The 18,199-nt window shown below is 38.4% G+C and overlaps 2 protein-coding genes across 4 annotated transcripts in view; both read left to right on the forward strand.

Annotated features, from left to right (window-relative positions):
- Nucleotides 1-3,565: 3,565 nt before the first annotated feature.
- Nucleotides 3,566-13,841, forward strand: LOC111871018 (40S ribosomal protein S17). Its single transcript, XM_023863733.2, has 4 exons — nt 3,566-3,666; nt 3,809-3,960; nt 13,462-13,633; nt 13,724-13,841. Exons 1-4 carry the CDS (start codon nt 3,610-3,612, stop codon nt 13,790-13,792), a joined length of 450 nt encoding a protein of 149 aa, XP_023719501.1. The 5' UTR covers nt 3,566-3,609; the 3' UTR covers nt 13,793-13,841.
- An 87-nt stretch (nt 13,842-13,928) lies between these two features.
- Nucleotides 13,929-18,199, forward strand: part of LOC111871017 (ubiquitin carboxyl-terminal hydrolase 3) — a 48,886-nt gene continuing 44,615 nt past the window's right edge. For all 3 annotated transcript variants that reach the window (XM_033754062.1, XM_023863730.2, XM_033754063.1), the window contains exon 1: nt 13,929-14,710. In XM_033754062.1, the coding sequence (XP_033609953.1) occupies nt 14,620-14,710 (91 nt within the window). In that variant the 5' untranslated portion in view covers nt 13,929-14,619. The remainder of the gene's footprint in view (nt 14,711-18,199) is intronic.

The raw sequence follows: 18,199 nt of genomic DNA on the forward strand, positions 1-18,199 counted from the left end.
CCTCACTATCCACCAAGGTGACGAACAAATGCCTGTGGCAGTGTTACTCAGGGTTGCCAATAGCACACATACTCCGCTAAATCCACATATATCGCTAATCTGAAATCACTATTGAGCACTGCGGCGCAGACTCAGTTTCAGGTTCTAAATGACGTGCTGGTCTAAAACATTCTATAACTGAAACAACTGGGACACAATGCATCTCCGAAAAAGTTGCAGAGTATGTCAAGCAATGAATATTTTTTGTAGTGATGGAAACTGGAACATTAACAATAAGGGGACCGTATGGGGAGTGTAAAAACGATATAACCTGCCATTTCACCAGCTTGTCTCACTTCGACCGTAAAGACGGTGGTCGAAAGTTCCACCGAAATGTTGGTACCTTTCCACCAGTTTACACGTCGTCACGTTCCAGAAGGTCGTGAAAACCTCAAAGCTCGCATATGGTGCACATTATTTTCAAGAACACGAAAATAAAATGTACTTATTTCATGACATCCGCGCCATATGTTGCTCACTGCCACTAAAATTTTAGGAAATTTGGGGAGATTTGGATTCATGTGAATGAATAGAATAGAAAAGTTGAACCTGGAAAATTTTTGTCCAGAAACCTCAAAGGAAGAGACCACTTAAGAGACATAAGGGAGGGACAATATAACAATTAGTCTAGAAAATCTGGAAGTGAAGGAATGGACCACATTCAACTGTGACTACAAAAATTTGGCGTACTTTTTTCTGGAATATGACACTATGTAGTTTGACAGACATGTACCGATGTTTCGGAGGAACCAGTTGCCTCGATCTTCTGTGCATGAATTCTGACGATGAAGGCGACAAGTTTCCTCTGAAACGCTGTACCCTATATTCCAAATTACAAAATGACACTTGACAGAAGATACAGTCAATTGGCCTTTGCCAGTATGATAATGAAGATGGCTAATTAATGCCGAAAATGACCCGGCCACGTCTACAAAGAAAAAATAGGAACTACAGATTCTACTGAGATATTTTATTTTCTAAAATCTTGTAAAGTTAGATAATATTTTTAGTCATTATGTGAAATAAGAATAAGGAGAAAAAATTGTCATAACCAAAATTTGTTGTCACTGATATGGACATACACATCTTGATTGCCCCGGGGCCCCCACAACTGTAAATCTGGCCTTGCCGAAACATGTTGGGCTGTATGACTATTTAATCGTTAAAACATTATACTACTGATGGCATACAACAACGTAAATAGTGTATCAGCAAAAATGATTTCTATTAAATTATAATACGAAATCCTCGCATTTCATTAAAACGAGAAATTCCTTGACTATCGAATTTACAAGGATCGCCCTCTGTTATGGAGTTATCTACATGTAAATAAAATAATGTCTAGTTGCTATGGTAAAACATTCTCCGTGGAAACAAATTTTTGAATGATACAAAATAGGGTAAGAGACGCTTAAGAGGAAAATGAGAGGCAGAAAAGTTTGGACTGCGTGGGTATACGAGGCCAGACAAGAAGGAAATACAGACATGGCGGTAAGTCAGAAGCCTGAGGTCAATAACATGGATGAAAAAAAAAAGGACTAGACGCAGAAAAATCAAATTAAGCACGAACACAATGTGTGCGGAAGAAAGAAGCCCGAAAAGAGCATAGAATATTATAAGACTATAGGCCAAGTAGTAATAGAAAGAACAACGAAAACTGGGAGGTAGAATTTGAAGCCAGTACATCCAACTAATTTTCTAATCTGTGAAGAAAATAAAATCATGCCCAAGACCATAACCTGAGATTGATGATTTGCATCAACAGCAGCCTAACATTTTCAAACCCTTCGAACTCAATGTCGATGCAAATAAAATGGGCGTCACACTTAGTAAAGAAATTTCCCCTATTCAGAACCATCGATCGATTTTGCAACAGATCAAATTTCTTACATTATTAGTTCGATGGATTCTCTTTCCTCTGTACGGAATAGCAGACCAGTACTACTTTTAGTACTACATTCTTAGATTATTGCGTAATCCTTTCTTCGTAGCCGAAAACAATGTCATTCGTTGTCTAAAAATGAATAGTCTTAATGAGATTTTTATTGGTTATTTCAAGACAATCTCAATATTGAGATTATACTGTCGGCTCTTAAAAAAGTGATACTCCCAAGAGAGAAGTAGATGTCAGTATTATCGATGGTAAATATTATCGGCGTTCTGTAATATAAATCAGTACTATTTCTAGTAGTAATAGAAATAAACACTAAAAAGGAAGTAAGTATAGCTATCCCTGTAGCCGGCTGTGAAGGCCCGTAGGGTTGTCAGACGTTGAGGGTCCCAAAATTTCGAGACAATCGGGTCATAGACGGCGGCAAGGCTGTCAGCCCTACGCGCCGGCCCCCCTTTCCCCCCCCCCCCCGGAAGATTCCTGGTACTCACTTTTCTTCAGTCTTTCGATGCAGTTATCGCTATAAAAAAGAAGTAAAGCTATACTTGTACCAGGCCGTGAAGGCCCATGGGGTTGTGAGACGTTGAGGGTCCCACACTATCTAGACAATCGGCTCAAAGATGGCGGTAAGGTTGTCAGTCTTACGCGCCGGCCGCGCTTTACTCCCCAGGAAAATTATTTAATTAATTCCTGGCACTCATTTCTTTTAGAGGCTGAGTCGACCCCAGGGCCACAGTGCAGCTGGAAGGATTAGGTCAATTGAAAAAAATATCCAATGACCTCATCGGGAATTGGACTAAGGAAAATTATTTAATAGAATTAAACATTAGAAAAGCGCACCTAAAGAGTTTCAGGATATACAGTATTTTACAAAATAAAGTGAAAGTATTAATTTTTATCTACTTTATATCTAATGATTTTAAGAGTTAGATAAAGAGCGTGGTTTCAATTCTACAGTACCAAAAATGGATCTAGAAATGTAATTGCGCGAACGTTACGGAAAGGTTACCCAAAAATAGATCCTTAATAAACTATAGGAAATAATCGATAAGGATTCACATCATTCAACCGTTCTAATGTCCACTAACCCATCACTAAATTCCCAGAGAAACCGAGGAAACTACATATGTAGTTAATTGAACCATCCTCGTGGCCGTTATCAACACACAGTAGAATTAAATTAGTTATAGTTTAATTATAATATCAGATATAATTAATTAAAGAAAATAACCATTGAATCACTTCTTTTATGTGATTCTTACAGGATTCGCTTAGTGAAGGAGGGGGGGGTGGAGTCCAGCTGGGTCCACTCGGCACGGCGGCCACTGAATGGCCTATTGTACCTGCCCCGGGTGATTATGATGATGGAGAATTTGATGGAATGAAGATTAGCACGGGAAACCGAAGTACTCGGAGAAAACCCGCCCCAGCGGCACTTTGTCCACCACAAATCCCACTTGACCACACCCGGGATCGAACCCGGGCCCCCGAGGTGGGAAGCCAGCGACTAACCGCTTTAGCTATGGCGAGGCCTTTGTTACAGGATACTGCAAAAACGAATTGCTTTGGTTTACTAAGATTATTATATATTTCTAGTACTAATGTTGGGGACACTGTTAGCTCTGCGATTGATCTCCCATCTTCTGGTAGCTACGCGAACTTCTACGCTCCGGAAATGAATGAAGTCTCCCATCATTCAGTGCGTGTTTTCTGTTTTTGGAGTAGAAGGCAATATGGTATGTTCTCGCACATTTACGGAAATGTTAGCAATAATCATCGTCTGCATGTGAAGGAAAATAAGGGGCATAATGACTCTAAAGATAACCTGTGATATTTCTATGTGTATGTATTTGAATATTTAGTATTTTTTTGTTACAGGGTCGTGTTAGGACAAAGACCGTGAAGAAAGCGGCTAGAGTAATAATAGAAAAGTATTATACTAGATTGACACTGGATTTTCACACTAATAAAAGAATATGTGAAGAAATCGCAATCATTCCGAGTAAGCCATTGAGGAATAAAATCGCAGGGTAAGTCAGTTACAGAAGAAGTTATAGCGCTTACGAAAAAGGGTTCCAAGCTGTGATGTGTTCAAAATCACTACTAAGCACTGGTAGTTGATATGTATTGTTATATATAGTAATCTTTCATGAAAATGCAGATTACTGTTTGAAAAATATGTAATATATGAAAGGTAAGGAGTGCAGTGGCCTCGCATGAAAACAAACAACAGTATGTGAAAAAGGATCGTCATAACAGAAGTTGATTGAGGATGTAATAAGCGTGTATTAATGAAAGTTCCATTATATCTGAATTTTATATATGTTGTAAGGGACAAACATGTTACCATGGTACGTCTGATTTTTCAGCAGTTCAAGTCAGTAAGGGAGTTATATTCAGGACATAGAACATGTGGATAGCACTGGCAGTACATTTATGAGAACGAACTCTCACAATTTTTGTTTTTATCTTTTTTTTTTTCCTCTCCTGCTACTGGTTTGTTTTCCATCTGCTACTTCTGTAACTTCACATTATTGTGCTATGTCCAGTCATACACCGTTTCACTGTAAATTTTCTCTTGTGGAAAACTGGAGGATGTTCTCTTGGAATTAACATTATAAAAGTATTAATACAGACATCCTATTGTTGGTTATCAGATTTGAGAGAAAATGGTTCGTTAGAAGAAATGCAGATATACCTTAGGCTGGAGTTCTGAAATAGTTTGCAGACATCCTATGTTAAAGATTTGAAATGAGACCTTCCAATTCTCCATAATCTGGGTCATGTTGCATGATAAATACTAACTACATGTTACACATCTACATCAGAATGCCATCAATACTTGTGGAATAGGTGCTCCCTTGTTTGTGACCTACTGCATAACTTAACTTTCATGAACCATGTTAGTGCTGCACAATTTATTGCTGTGGGAACCCAGAACTAATTTCACAGCCTTAACTCACACGAAAAAAAGTAAAGCTATCCCCATAACAGGCTGTGGAGGCCTGTAGAGTTGTGTGACATTTAGGCTGGCACATTTTCTAGACATAAGGCTCACAGATAATGGTGAGGTTGTCACCCTTGCACACTGACAGCCCTTTACTCGCCATAGCTCAAGCAGTTAGTCGCTGGCTTCCCACCGCTGAGGCCCAGGTCTGGTCAAGTGGGATTTGTGGTGAACAAAGTGGCACTGGGGCAGGTTTTCTCAGAGTACTTCGGTTTCCCTTGCCAATCTTTATTCCACCAGTTGCTCCACAATCACACTCACCAGTCATCTGGGGCTGGTACAATAGGCCAGAAGTGGCCGCAGTACAAGGGACTTAGTCCCACCCCAATAGCAATAAAAAGAAATAATACTCGCTCATGGAGCCGAGCCCTTCTGGAGGAGCCACCAATTCTGCAGCTACTCAAGAATATCCCAGCATTTTATGGAACCCAAAGGTTCATTACCATGTTCACAAGAGCCCTCCACTGGTGCCCTTTACTGCCAGGAAGAGAAGACTTATATATATATATATATATGAGGCTGTGTAATTTAGCAAGTGCAGATAGAAAGCTGATTTGTAGAAATTGGCTCTTTACAATTTCCTTGTAACAGAGCTCCTGCATCTTAGATGTAGATGCAGTTGAGAACGTCATTTTATAATATTCATGCTTTGGTGAGATGTAACTTATATTGCTGAGCTGCTATTGTACACACACTCCTGGGACACCTTCAAATATAATTCACTCTACTGTCCCTGCAAGTTCCCTTCACACAAAGGTGGAAGGACCGATGGGAAACTACTTTTTGTAAATCTGTAACTGAGTAACACAAGATTACGTCTTTTCCGCCTGAGTACACATTGAAAACTGTTTTTGGAAGGACACAGTCCAATGTAACCAGCTTCTGCAAACCATTACTTTCAAATATTACCTCCATTTGTGTTGCATGATTGGTTCTGTTCAAAATCTGGGGTTTACAACAATAATCAACTTTACTGATGAATTGCAGTTGTTAGGCAGTTGGAATCTTTGAATTCGTAACAAGTTCTTACTGCCCAAGCCACGAGGTAAAGCTTGTGTGGGTGACTTTATCAAATCCAGTTTCTTAACATTATCTGTTATGAGATTGGAGTACACACATAGTTTACTGTTGTGTTGAGGCACTATGCTACAAGCTGGAAGGTCACAGGATTAATTCTTGATGAGGTCATTGGATTTTTCAATTTGACTCAGCCACTGACAGAAATGAGTACTAGGAATCTTGCTTGGGGATAAAGGACGGCTGGCACGTAAGGCTGACAACCTCATCCCATCTGTGAGCTGTCTAGAAAATGTGGGAGTCTCGATGTCCCACAACCATATGGGCCTCTATGCCCTGTTACAGGGATACCTTTACCTTTTTAATGCTGAATGTCACATACTAGATTAGCACCAGAATGGATATAGATTACCATTTGTGTGTGGCTGTGCCATAGCTCAGGTTAGTCACCAGCTTCTCACCACAGCGGCCCATGTCAGGTCATGTAGGATTTGCCATGGACAAAGTGGCACTGAGGCAGGTTTACTCTGAGCACTTTGGTTTCCATTGCCAGTTCTCATTCCACCGACTGCTCCACACTCATCATCTTATCATCCAGCTCTGGTACATTAGGCCAGTTAATGGCCGCAGCACTGAGTTGACTGTCTCACCCCACCCCAAGAAACTAACTACACTATCATTTATTTCTAAGAATGGGACTGTGTTTCCATATTTTTCTTTACAATGTAAGTCTGAATCTTGATTAACATAATTGACAATCTTTATAAATGGTTCGTTATAACTTTACTGCTTGAGAACCTACTAGTTTAGCTGACTGCCCCTTGCCTGTGAAGTTAGGTCAAAGACTCGCTGTTGGTGTTTAACATAAGTTTTGAGTAGATTCTAAAGGGTTGTGACGATGGTGAATGACACAGCATTACTGGGTTTTTGGACTTTTTCATCATCCGGAATTGTAGGTAATAGAGGACACAACGTTTCAGAAAGTGGATGTTTCTGTCTTGAGGTGAGAAAGGAAGACACCTGCTCAGTTGGGCCCCTTAGAAAGAGCTAATCTCAATCAACATAGAATTCTGGACTATGGAAAAAGTCCAAAAACCCAGCAATTCTATAAGTTTTGAGGTTTTCTGTGTTGTGATTCCATGAGTCTTTTATTTGGATGCCAGTGTCTCAGAGGGACACATGATGACACAATCTGGTTATTTAAAGTCATAACTACATTTAGGGATAGCATGAAACTTTTTCTAAACTTTATGAATGTCTTTCTTTAGGCCTGCCAGTTCTCCAGGATTATATTCATATATTTGATTTGGTAAATGTAATCCTGTACCTTGAAAATTGTATTTTCTGTTACTGGGAGAAACTGTAGAATCTGTTCAGCTGCCCTGATTCATCCTGTTTAGTTCCCTTTCTTTTACCCTCATTATTAGAACTAACCATGCATGCACCATGGCCTTACCAGCTCTGTTTGATCAAAAGGTACCAAGTTTTGGAGGTGAATCATAGTAACTGAAGTTCAAATTGTAGTGTGGCATGATGTTTGTATATTCAGTTTGTGAGTTTAGTAAGTTATTTAACAGTCACTGTGGGACAAACATGCAAATGAGGCATATTGCTTGCATTATTGCACTGTTCAACAGTCCTGACATTAAGAACTGAACCAAAACTGATAACACATACTGTCTGCTATATGTAGTGTGAATTTCAAATTGACTTCTGTAAATTGAGCTATTGAGAGTGGTATGGAGACAGAAGGGAGGTGAGTGACTAAATGATTGACATTTGTACCATCCAACAGCCACACATAACCTAACATAATGACTTGTAGATTAACATATAAATTAATGTACCATGATCAAATCACATCTGTTAAGTATTTGGTTATGAGTATATCAGTTTTGTCACCATTAAGTAATCAAAAGAGGCAATGCAGAATATGTTTGTTTGTTTGTTTGTTTGTGTGTTTTTTTTTTAAGCTACAAGCCCAAACTGGGTGTCAAAACACTTCTAGTCCTGACTGTCTTAAGTCATGAAGTACGATATTTAGATACCCTGATTCCTGCAGCATCACATGACATAAACAAAGATGTTCATGCACAGGAGATCAGGGTTTATGTATCTGCATTACTTAGTTATATTTCTCCCCCCTGCTCCTGTCCACTGACCACTCACCTCACCATGCTAGTCTTCTGACATTCTTCCATGGAATTTAATCTTGTAGTTCTGTTGACAGATATTCTGTTTTAAGTTCATCTCCTTGTCAGTAAAGTGTTCATCCTTAAACTCTGTTTACCCGTTATACAGAGGTTCATCATTGTTTTAAAGTAGGAAATTGGAGCTTTATATTTCTTCAAATGTTTGTGATATTTTTAAGACATTCCAGTTTGCCTTCACTTGCCATAACTGTAACCACTTCACTTTTATGAGTGATTTAATCACCTTCAGCAGCATAAAGTGTATTAAGTCACTGTGAGTAAAGCTCAGTTTTGCAGTCTTCTGAGATAACTGAACAGATAAAGTGACAACAGGAACAAAGTAACAGAAGTCAAATTTAACATTAAACAGAAAAGCTTAGGAGAGGTCAGTTAATGTGTGTAGCACAGTATAGTAATTCCACAGTTAATGCAGCGAGATACTAAGACATACACATAGTAACAAGATATGTTTGTCACATTTCAGGTTAATTAATGTATACTATTTTACTGTGTATTGCAATTAAAATCAAGCTCTTAAAGTTAATTTTAATTAGTACTAATAGCATTTGACTGAAGGGAAGGGACATTTATTGGTAGAGAGATTGGAGGGGGGGGGTGATTTATGTACCTAGTTGAATTAGTTATTTCTGTTGTTCAGTACATGTCTCCAGTCCTGTTGATATCTTTTGCTTGTGGCCTTAAATTATTGTGACAGGTTCTTTTTCTAGAAATTATTTTGGTTGTGTGCTCTTGGTGTAAATCTGGTTTGAAACAATTATGTTTTGTTTTAAATGTTTTGCATCAGTCTGCCCAGTTTCAGTAATTTTTATTAGTGTTGTCAGATTCATTAATGTGATGCTGAAAGAGATTAATATATTATAGGTGAAAATCTGTATGAGTCACGTTGCTGTTTTCAGACTGAAAATTGCAATTAAAATTGTTACCTGTACAAAATAGTATACAGCATGGGACTTTGTGCATTCAGGATTGTATGGGAATAATGAATGAGGTTAATGGACATAGTGTTCTTGATTGATGCACTATGCTACAAGCCAGGAGGTCCTTCATGGCCTGCTTTTAATTTGCTTAGTCAAGCTGGGTCCACTCGACACGGCAGCCACTGATTGGCCTATTGTACCTGCCCCGGGTGATTATGATGGAGTATGGAATGAATGTTGGCATGGGAAACTGAAGTACACGGAGAAAACCCGCTCCAGCGCCACTTTATCTACCACAAATCCCACTTGACCAGACCCGGGATGGAACCCAGGCTGTCATGGTGGGAAACCAGTGACTAACCGCTTGAGCTGTGTCATGGCCCTTTCATAGCCTGTTACAGGGATATCTTTACTTTTTTTTTCTTCTTTTTAAATATTTGATTATTGTAAGTTGTTGTCAGCACACAATACTATATTTATTCTGCCCTTATGTAATGGAAAGTTTATGCCCATAATTTTATTAGTTAAATTTAACTTCATTCATCCTAGTCCCTCACTAGTAAGAGTATGAAAGATTATTAACACCATCCAGTGTGATTGATACAAGGTGTGTTATTTAATCTTTCATCCTTTACATGTTTTGGTCTGAGTGACCATCTTTAGAAGGACATTATCAATATATATGGAAACTACATTTCACATCAACCTCGTCTTCTCACATGCTGACTTTCTACTGACAACTCAACACTCGCACTCACCTACCAACTACTTCAATCCACTCCACTGCCAACTTAATTGTAATTGCCTCGAAGATAAACTCCTCAGCGCAGACACATCAAAAACACCACTCTTCCATTGTGTGCAGGTCCCTTTTCACGGGAATGTGTTTACTGAGCTGTTGCTTAGAAACTGGTTGCATAACCCCATTCTGTTGTGTGCATATATGTTGCATGTATTACCTAGCAATGGCCACTGTTTACAGAGCCACCACATAGCATTGGGTCTATATGGCACAATATATAATGGAGAGATACAGACACCAGTTGTTATAGTTGAGTGGGCAGCATTCATGCTTCATATTCAAGAGGCCCTGTGTTCAAATCTTGACATGGAGACTTGCTGTTCTAATGGGCGGGGGGTCCTGAGGCAGGTGTCAGGATAGGACCAAGAATTTGGCCATGGCTGCTTCCTTCTCCATCCTTTGTAATTCATTATTCATCACTCCTGTCATTTGATGCTATATAATTTTAAGTACCAGTAGTACCATTAAGCAAACAATAAATAAATATGTATATACAGGGAGTTGAATGAATGTATACGGGGTGGGCCTTCTCAGCCCTTGCACCACGACCTACAGCGATCTATTGTGCTTTATACAGGGAGTTAGTATAGTGACAGGCTACTGGCTGCACAGACAAGGAATTTGGTTTTGATTCTTGGTAGGAGCAAGAGCCTTTTCTTCTGTGTCCATACTGGCTCTTGGGGCCTACCCAGCCTCCTGTCCAGTGGGTACCAGAGCTATTTCCATGCTTGCATATGTGAGATTTCAGAATATTTTTTCTAAGTAATTCAAATTGCAGTTTCCTAAAAAATGATGTTGATATACACAGTACACCGGAGAAGTTCATGGAGGTAGGCCTAGGCCCACTGGGGCTGTAGTGCCAAGGAAAAAAAAATACACAGTACACTCCAGAACTCAGGTGGCCGTTAAATTCTGTAAATATAACGTACTATTTTTGCTTAAAATTATTTTATACCAGATATTTTTAACATTGAAGACACTGCAAGCTTGTCTCTAATGGTCAGGTCATTGTAAGTTGCCTTCATTGTCAATAAATGCATTGAATCAAGACAGTAGTGCCATCACGTTTCTATTAGATATCAAGCAGTGCGTGTCCTTGTTTTGGAACTAAAGTTTTGTTCTAAGTTTGATGTACGGATTTTGTAATGTTTCTCCATTCCTCCCACTCATTGTGACAGTGTGATTAAATTATTAACTCACTTGTACATACTGAAGTTAAGTATTTTCATGCTGTTTATAGTTTATCATATTTTGTACTACATGCAGGTCAGAGATACACTGAGCTGTGATAGGAAGTATTGTTGAAAAAAATGACTTTGTTATTTATGCTTTTTATAGTAAAACTGGTAGATTTGGATGGTAACTACTTGTACATTATTGAAAGTGTATTGCGATGCATCTTATTTTCATACAAGGAAGAGTATTCCAATTCAAATAATATACAAGGGTTGGATAAAAAGTAGTGGCAACACTGCTATAACATGGCAGATTTGCATCAGGTGGCACTAGCACCGTCTGTAGCTGATAGCAGAAGTTCAGTTGAAGTGGTGCAGTGAGTGGCTCTGATTGTTTCATTGAGTTGTGTTTTGTGTCTTGAAGTGCAGGAGCCCAGTTCAAGTGCCCTAACAACATGTTTACAAAACAAGAATAACACTCCTGGATAAAAATTGAAGTTGCACGAGGTCGTAGTGCACAAAACTGTTATCAGGGACTGCAAGAAGCATGTGATAATGTTTTGCCATATCACACAGTGGCAAGATGGGTGTAATTGTTCTGTGAAGGGTTGGATGCCATTCAGGACAAGCCCATGTTGACAACCACACAATTCAGCTTCTTGCTTCTTTTCTGGATGTCGACCGTCAATGGGCTGCGCGGGAGTTAGCTGCTGAGGTAGGTGTACGTCACAAAACTGTGTTCCACATTCTGCACGATATTGTTGGATGCCGCAAAATTGCAGCGTGTTGGGTACCCCTTACAATGTCTGAGGTGCAACAATGGCCATGTTATGCAATTGCACGGGACTTGTTGGACCGGTACCAGAGGGAAGGTGACGACTTCCTTGGAAGGATCGTCACTCTGGATGAAACTTGGGCTCACTCATATGAACCGCATTTGAAGCAACAATCAAATGAATGGAAGCATCCCGGCTCTCCTCGTCCAAAGAAAGTGCGCCCTACACAGAGTAATGTGAAGGTGATATTCATTGTGGCATATGACATTCATGGAGTGATACTGCACCACACTGTACCTCAACGACAGGCAGTAAATGCTGCCTACTACTGCAGTTTCATGCGTAATCATCTTTGTCCAGCACTCAGGAGGAAGCGACGACACTTGTTGGCAACGAACCCCATCATCCTTCAAGACAGTGCAAGGGCTCCATACTACTGACGCTATCAAGGCTCTTCGCCACTGGTGATGGGAGATACTGCAACATCCGCCATACTCACCCGATATGAGTCAGTGCAATTATGATATCTTTACCAAAATGAAAGAACCATTGCGAGGGACACGTTACAACACAAGAGAGGAGATTATTCATGCTGTAGGGTGGTCACTGCTGGACATCAACAGAAGTGGACGCACTGATGGTGTACGACACCTTCCACAAATTTGGCAGGTGGTGGTACACATGGGGGGCAATTATATTGAAGGAATGTAAGTGTGTTTACCTCAGGTAATAAAGTTAATTCAGAACTATAGAGGTGTTGCCACTACTTTTTATCTGACCTTTGAATGTGCAGTATTTTCATGTCACTGTGTAAAAAATGGAATGAAAGAAATGTAGTTTGGACATGTAAGTGTTGGAATACCAAATTCAGAATTGTGGGCCAGTTACCGAAACAGTAATGCCAGAAATCTTCAGGCAGTCTTGGCCAAGGTATAATGGCCTTTGACGCATCATGAAAGGTGCACATGTGAAACTTCAGTAGCACAAACTGTAAATGTGTTTTTTTTTTTTCCCCTTGTTATCATGGTTACAAAAAGTAACACTTTCAAACCAATCATTTTTGGTCAACGCATTGTACTGTAAATGGAAATAAGGAGCAGTATTGTATGTTAGTCAGGAAGTTGGTCCAGAAGAAGGAGAAAACTAAGTACATGTTAATGTTCCACCTGAATGAAGGACAGAATTATATCAAGGTAGCTAACAAATTCTTTGAATATGCGGCACAATTCAAATGTTTGAGAATAACAGGAACAAATCAAAATTGCATGCATGAAATTATGGGTGCTTCATACTCTGTAGGTTGCCCATCAAGAAGGATGCAATTGGTAGGGCATGTAGCGTGTTTGGGGACCTGTGAAATCTATATGCAATTGTAATCTGAAAACTTGAATGGAGTAGACCATTTGGATGAATGTGTGTATATCTAATGTTTTCACACAGTGTCTTTCTGCTAACATGTGAGGTCCTAAAATTTGTTACAAACCAGCCAACCTTAGCTATCAGTTTTCTTTTTCTCCAGAACATTGCCCACACTAGAGAATTACAATTTTCACTTTCCTGTCTAGGCACATATTTACTTTTAAACATTAATTTTCTGATGATTCATTTCACATATATTTTGTAGATTTGTTACTCACCTCATGAAGCGCCTGCGACATAGCCAGGTCCGTGGTATTTCCATCAAACTGCAAGAAGAGGAGAGGGAACGCCGTGATAACTACGTTCCAGAAGTGTCTGCCCTGGAACATGACATCATTGAGGTGGACCCTGAAACAAAGGAGATGCTGAAGATGCTGGTAATGACCTTCACAGTTAACATTTTAGTCCATTATTTGGCAGTAAATGTAATTATATTTTATACTAATTATTGTCTATTTTGTTTTCAGGAGTTCAATAACATTGTTGGACTTCAGCTTACACAACCTGCTACACAGTCTTTTGGGCGTCGTCCGTAAATGTTTCAGTTTTGTGTATTATAAATAAAGTATAAGCTGGTTCCAAAGACTGTATTATTTACTTCACATTGAGTTTACTCCCATATTTCCCAGAAAATCATCTGTGATTTCAGCATTTTCCCAATAAAAATCCAAGATACTTTACAAGTAATATTTGAAGCATTGTTACTTCTTAGGCAGATTGGTGTAATTGTGGTAGGTTCATAGATATGATGGCAGAAATGGTAAAACTGGTTACTGGGTTGGGACCAAAATGTGACAGTGCTAACCAAAACGGTTTAAGCAGGTTATGTTAGGAGAAGTTGGAGGATGTCAAAATGTCCTGGGAAAGAAGTAAAGGCATATTTGGGGTACGTAATCGTAGATGTGTTACAGCGGTCGGCAAACTTACATTAAAATCCGGACGAATACTTGTAAGTATGAGGATGAGACAAGGCCCATAACAAAACCAGAGATCGAAAGCTCATAGACCCTAAAAAGTGTTCACGTAATTGTTCTACGGAACTTTTTGTATCGATTTATTTGTAAGTTCATTCATGTACTTGTGTGAATTGTATAGATCTCATAATTTCACTTTATTCGTCATTACTTGTTATGGATCATTAGTTCGCATACACTTTGTTCAAAAAACTGCCGAGACTTACTCATGTAACAGATTTTGGCAGCGCGCAAGGATACAAACAGGTTACTGAGCCAGAGTATTGTGACCCGTAGTTGGGTCTAGATTGGATGGGGAGTGGGATGTTATAGTGATATCGTGTCCTTGTGATATATAAAGTAATTTAAATCTGGTAAGAAAGTTTGTGTATTTATAGTTGAGAATAGAAATGGAGTGTCCGCATCTTGCAGTAAGTGTAAAAATACAAAATAATCTCCGCAAAGAAAGCACCGATGTCACAAAGGAATGGCATTGCGCAGGTAAGTGTAGACCCAATGGAAAAGTGTTCTTCGTACATTCAGGGATTTTTTTCATAATACTTGCAATGCATTTTCTTACAAGTGAGTGTTTTTTTTATTTCTTCAGAGATTTGACGTAGTAATTGCAGATGAACTGATGTTCACTTGACAGGATGAGATTATTCAGTGATGAAAATATAATCAGTGAGCCAATTTGCATTGTTGTATTATCGAAATGATTTAAAAATCACAATGCCTTTATGATCCATTTTAACACCCTAATATAATATCGTCGTTAAGACCGAAAAGAAGCTCCCATAACCTAACCTAGTCCTTATTTGTGTGTCAGAGGAGGTTCTTGTCCACATGATTTTATTCAGTTTTGGCATAATATGGTGAAGGATAATGTCTATAATGTGCAAACATGGTAGAGTTTTTCTTTGCATGCTCATATGTGGCTCAACTGTCGTATATTTTCCAGTAGTATGGTATAGTTTAGTCTCTCTCTTCCCTATCAGCTGTTCTTGTGAACCCAGTGAACGTTTATTGATTTTTTGTTTCAAGTAGAAGTCCAGCATGTACGTTTCAGGGACCGATATATTGCGTGTTATTAATATTGCGAAGGTAATGGAAGATGCCCCACAATTGTATATGACCAAAGGGGATGAGAATGTCAGAATCTGAATTACTGAAAGCTTTTCAGTGCCCCTTAAAGAGCTCTGTTTCTGTTATATGACCTGAACATTGACTCTTCTGTACTAAAAGTGCAGTTGGCATGGTTGTACAAAACAAATATATAGTTGTAAATTAGCACATATTTAAAATGACACAGCACTTAAGTTATTAAAAAGTTCTTAAGAAAATAATTAGCTGACTATCCAAAGAATAAACATCATCAAGTTTAGTTACAGTAAGGAAAATACTTTGTGGTTTCTGTCATAATTCATATAAATATCTAAGATTTAATAGTATGGTAAACTGAAAATTTACATTTCTGGTCTATTTTATTAATAGGTAATATGAATGCTAGTGATTTTGCATTAATATAAATCATTGCTGCTGAGGAATAAGAAGTTAATTTTCAACTCCATCGTTAATCATTTATGATATTCATGATTTATGTTTGCATTTTCATTTCAACTATGCACATGTGAACATGGTAATGAACCTCAATTTAAATAAGAAGTGAGGGATTTCTTGTAGCTGAGTGATTTTCAGCTTCTCAAGAAGGACTCTGGTCCATGTAGTTAGTTAAGTAGAAGTTGTATTAATTTCAGGGTTCTGTGTTGTGTCATATGTTTAGTTTTTGTATTGCAAACTCACCTAATCATTTTCAAGATGTAAGATTTGAGGTTTTCATGCAGTTAAGGTCCATTCTGTAACCTTCAGTATTATGATCCTGATTAGGCTTGTAGATGTGACCAACATTTAAGAGGAACATACTGCTTCAAACTCTAGGTAAAAGTGACAGTGCTATAATCCAGAAGAACAAAATTTTATTTTGAAACTATGTTAGTAAAATCTTGATAATACTTCACTAACTTCTTTAGAAAATGTATGGGTATTCCTTTTATATTTACTGTTGTCTTTGTATCATATTCAGTCAGAAATTATACTCTGAGAGTATATATTTGTATGTGCATGTGTAGCATGTTTTAGGAAGGGGTAAAGATTACAGCATTCTTGTGTTTATTTAGAAAGAAAGCTGCCATATCAGTGAGTGACCTTTGTGGCTTGTTTGCTAAATAACCCCCTTCCCCAGAAATATGCTGAATGTGAGCTTGTATTCTTCTAGGCAGGTTATAAAAGTAGTATTACTACCATACTTGTAACTTTCAGTTTGAAAGTAGTTTACAAATGAAAATAAATATGTTAACATTTAAGTGTCAAGGAACTGTACATTTGAAGGTAAACAAGAATTTTTCCCTGCATGTATGCCTATACTCTTTTATGTCCAGAAACAGAAAAACTGTAATGTGGATCTTTGTAGTTTGAATGGTGGTTTGTAATGAATGTTTTAATTACAATGTAATGTTTTATTTGCAACACATTTCATTACATTTTTATTTCCTTTCTGTGGTTGTGAGTATAAAAGATAATGGCATGTTGATTGATGTAATGAAATAGAAAGTGTGGGTATTGTTTCTTTTGTGGCCAACTTATGGGAACATGTTTTAAGTCAGGCTTGTACTGGGCCTCTCTTTTTCTGATTTTCATGCAGTTCAGTTCTTCGCTTATCCCATTTATCAAGGATGTGGATATGGTATGAAAACTTCCAATAGATCAGGGCTGTTTAAAGAATGATGCAGGAACCTGCCACATTTAGTTGTATGTACAGTATTGCACTGCGTTAGTAGGATAAGAGGTAGCCCTCTATTTCAGGAAGGACTTGAAAGTAACTGCATTAATATTTAATTATTTGTATTGATCTGAGAACTTCAGGTTAAAGGAGACAGCCCAGCAATTGTTTATGCAAGGCAAGATTAGGAGGGTATGGATGTAATGTGTTCAACTAACTCCCATTATGAATTGAAATGAAAAAATATTATATTAATGTTTAATGTTTGGAATGATGTGGCCAAAAAAATAAATGTTAGTTTTGAAACATCCACTGTACTTGCTTCATTTGGCCCTTTCTGTGTTTTTCGTGTTACTGATACTAAAAATCTCCTTGAAGGGGTCTCATTTTGGATCACCCAAAGGCATTCAGAGGAATGTAATAACATACTGAAATGACTTTCAGAAATATATTTACAGCAGTGTTCCCAGGCATTACAGAGATGTTTGAATGTAAGTATAGAGCCTGATGGTGGGTTCTTTGAAGGTGAACTTATTGACAAGTGTAATGGCTTTTTGCTGAATGACCTCACAAAAAATTAGGGAATAACTGTGGTTGAAATAAGGATGAACACTTAATTTTAATTCAAGTTCCTAATTTCCATTAATTCAGGACACATTATTATGTGGTGCAATCCAAAAGTTCCCGAAATATATTAATAAAAACTATTACATCTTACCTAGATCTTATTCTGCACCATCACCTTCAAAATAGTCCCCTTGGGAGCGCATACACCGATCCCAGCATGTCTGCCACTTTTCAAATGCATCCTGGAAGTCTTTCTTTGTTAGGGTGTTTAGTACCGTCTGTGTTTCTGCTTGAATTTCCTCAACTGTATCAAATATTCACCCCTTCAACTTGATTTTCATCTTGAGGAAGAGAAAGAAGTCGCATGGAGCTAAGTCTGGTGAGTACGGTGGGTGGGGAGCAACTGCCATCTTGTTTTTAGCCAAAAATTCCTGCACAGTGTAAGCCGTATGCAGTCGTTCGTGCGTCACGTCTCTGGACGTTTTCTCCTCATGTTCTCCCTCAAACGCCTAAGAACATCGCAATAGAACTCTTTATTGATTGTCTGACCAGGAGGAACGAACTCCTTATGAACAATCCTGTCAATGTCAAAAAACAGATCAACATGGACTTAATGTTGCTCTTGACTTGTCACGCTTTTTTTG

The sequence above is a fragment of the Cryptotermes secundus genome, unplaced genomic scaffold (assembly GCF_002891405.2).
Source record: "Cryptotermes secundus unplaced genomic scaffold, Csec_1.0 scaffold1606, whole genome shotgun sequence".
NCBI lineage: Eukaryota > Metazoa > Arthropoda > Insecta > Blattodea > Kalotermitidae > Cryptotermes > Cryptotermes secundus.